General features: G+C 46.7%; 1 protein-coding gene across 1 annotated transcript in view; it reads right to left on the reverse strand.

Moving 5' to 3' along the window:
* Positions 1–2,081: 2,081 nt before the first annotated feature.
* LOC104294759 (histone H2A-like) overlaps positions 2,082–2,426 on the reverse strand; it is a 739-nt gene continuing 394 nt past the window's right edge. Inside the window, exon 2 of the mRNA XM_009894406.1 lies at positions 2,082–2,424. Coding sequence (XP_009892708.1) covers positions 2,082–2,424 — 343 coding nt within the window. The remainder of the gene's footprint in view (positions 2,425–2,426) is intronic.

The raw sequence follows: 2,426 nt of genomic DNA on the forward strand, positions 1-2,426 counted from the left end.
AATCGGGGGAAACCACTGGGCCTGGAGCAACGCGGCGGCCTCGTATTTATAGAGCGGAGTCGGGCGGTGATTGGTGCGCTGCAGCGCCCGCCCCGCTGCACGGCAGAAAGGTCCCTTTCTCCCCGCTCATTTTGTGTTTCTTAGGAGTCGAAAAAGCCGGTTTTTATCAGAATTCCCGCCGCCCACCCGCCCCGAGTTGGCAGCGGCGTGGAGGAGGAAGACTCTCGTTCCCCTCGGCGAAGTTTCCCTCCGGAGAGGCGAAGGGTGGGTTAAAAAAGAGGCGATAAACCCCGAGTCCTGGACCTGGGCAGACCTCAGGAGGCAGAAACTTTTGTTTTTCCTTCTAAATAAAATCCGCGACGTGGGCAGCTAAATCTCCAAAGTAATTAATTATTATTCTTTAAAGGGTCTTCTCTCAATCTGAACTGAAAATGGGGGATTTGAACCGATATCTTAATCGCAAATTGATTTCAAAGAGGAGGAAGTAACACAGGCTCATCTTGAGCACTGAATATGGATTAGAAATTAGCTCCTCTGTCCAAAATCCTTTACCCTTTTCAAAATAATTAAAATAAATGAAATTACGGCATCATGCAACAAGGCGAGAAGCAGATTAAAGTCCCGCAAAGGGCTGTCTGTGCCCCAGAAGGAGGTGACTCTTCACAGCAGAGCAGCTCATACTGTGTCACTCAGGGTGCACAATACAGACATGGTTTCCCAGTGCTCTGCTGCAGAAATCGTTATTTTCTTAATAAATTAGGCGACATGAGAACTTAACACGGCCAGCTTTTGATAACAATTACAATCAGTGCCCTATCGCTTTATAATTGAGCAGCGTGTTTATTTTGATACAGTTTGATTGGTGAAAATCTGAGTCGGCATTATCTAAGGAGACACTCCTGCAGCTGATTTTTTTTTTTCCCACCCCATACTTCTGCACAACAAAACTTGCCCAAGTTATCACTTCGGGCTCCCCTTTCACAGCAGATTGCGAAATATCCATTTTTTTTTACATCCAGTGACCGATTCCTGCTATGGAAGCAATATTAAAAATAACTTATCCAAGCGATGTATCTGTTGTGCCAAAATGACTGGTGGCGAGTGAGAGGTGGACAGTCTTCATCTGTGCTTTACCAAGACCACGCTTAAACAAGTTAAAAATAAACGCATTTTATTTTTTTATAACATAGAGAATTAAAACAAGTATTCGCTGATATTTTCATTGTTGACTACAACCCTTTGTTCTGCCAAAGGCCTGTAAACTGTTACTGCTTGTGACTGCAACTGGCAGCAGAACTAAAATTTTGTACTGTGTTACAACTCAAATAATTTATGTTTTCAAATGGATGGTTATTAAAATGTGTTTATTGACCTCTAACCACTGATTTTCTGTTTCTATTTCAACATCTCTGTGGTAATGTTCAGCACTATATATTAGGTAAAAATCAGAACTGGCAACAGTCTTTTTTACCCCGAATTACCTGTCCAGCCATTACCAATTCCTCCCAAACCCAGCCAGCGCTTGGGCAGAACACGGGCACGGCAGCTCAGACAAAGCCATGAGAAAAGCATATTAAAAATTAATAATTCAGAATGCCTATTGTTATGGAAAAAAAAAAAAAAAAAGGGACAACGTCTGTAGGTCAAGAGGTTGTTTATAGAGATGGTGTGGAATTGTTTTTGAAGGTGTCAGTGAGTTACCTCCACTTCACTTTGGGCCGGGCCCAGAGGAGCAGCTGGTGGGTGCCGGGGGCTCCCTCCTGCAGCAACCTCCTACCTCGGGTCCTTCTCGCCCCGACCAGAGCGAGACAGCCCCTTTCATGGGGAATAAATCCTATTTTTAGCACGTAGTTACCAGCAATTAACAGTTTATTTTGCAATGTTGAAGCCAATTTTTTTTTTATTTTTTTCTTGAACTTTATTTTTTTTAACGCTAAACACGATAAAATTTTCAACACCAAAATAGATTGTTTAGTTGGCTTTGAAGTTTTAGGATCTACAGCTCCTTTTATGAAAAAGTGGGTGGCTCTAAAAAGAGCCTTTGGGTTACTTTGGAGGTGGGAGCGCTCCTCGGATTTGTTTTACTTGCTCTTGGCCTTGTGGCTGTCGGTCTTCTTGGGCAGCAGCACGGCCTGGATGTTGGGCAGCACCCCGCCCTGCGCGATCGTCACCTTGCCCAGCAGCTTGTTGAGCTCCTCGTCGTTGCGGATGGCCAGCTGCAGGTGGCGGGGGATGATGCGCGTCTTCTTGTTGTCGCGGGCCGCGTTGCCCGCCAGCTCCAGGATCTCGGCCGTCAGGTACTCCAGCACGGCCGCCAGGTACACCGGGGCGCCGGCGCCCACCCGCTCCGCGTAGTTGCCCTTGCGCAGCAGCCGGTGCACGCGGCCCACGGGGAACTGCAGCCCGGCCCGCGACGAGCGCGAACT

Source organism: Charadrius vociferus, unplaced genomic scaffold (assembly GCF_000708025.1).
Source record: "Charadrius vociferus isolate BGI_N301 unplaced genomic scaffold, ASM70802v2 scaffold871, whole genome shotgun sequence".
Classification (NCBI taxonomy): Eukaryota; Metazoa; Chordata; class Aves; order Charadriiformes; family Charadriidae; genus Charadrius; species Charadrius vociferus.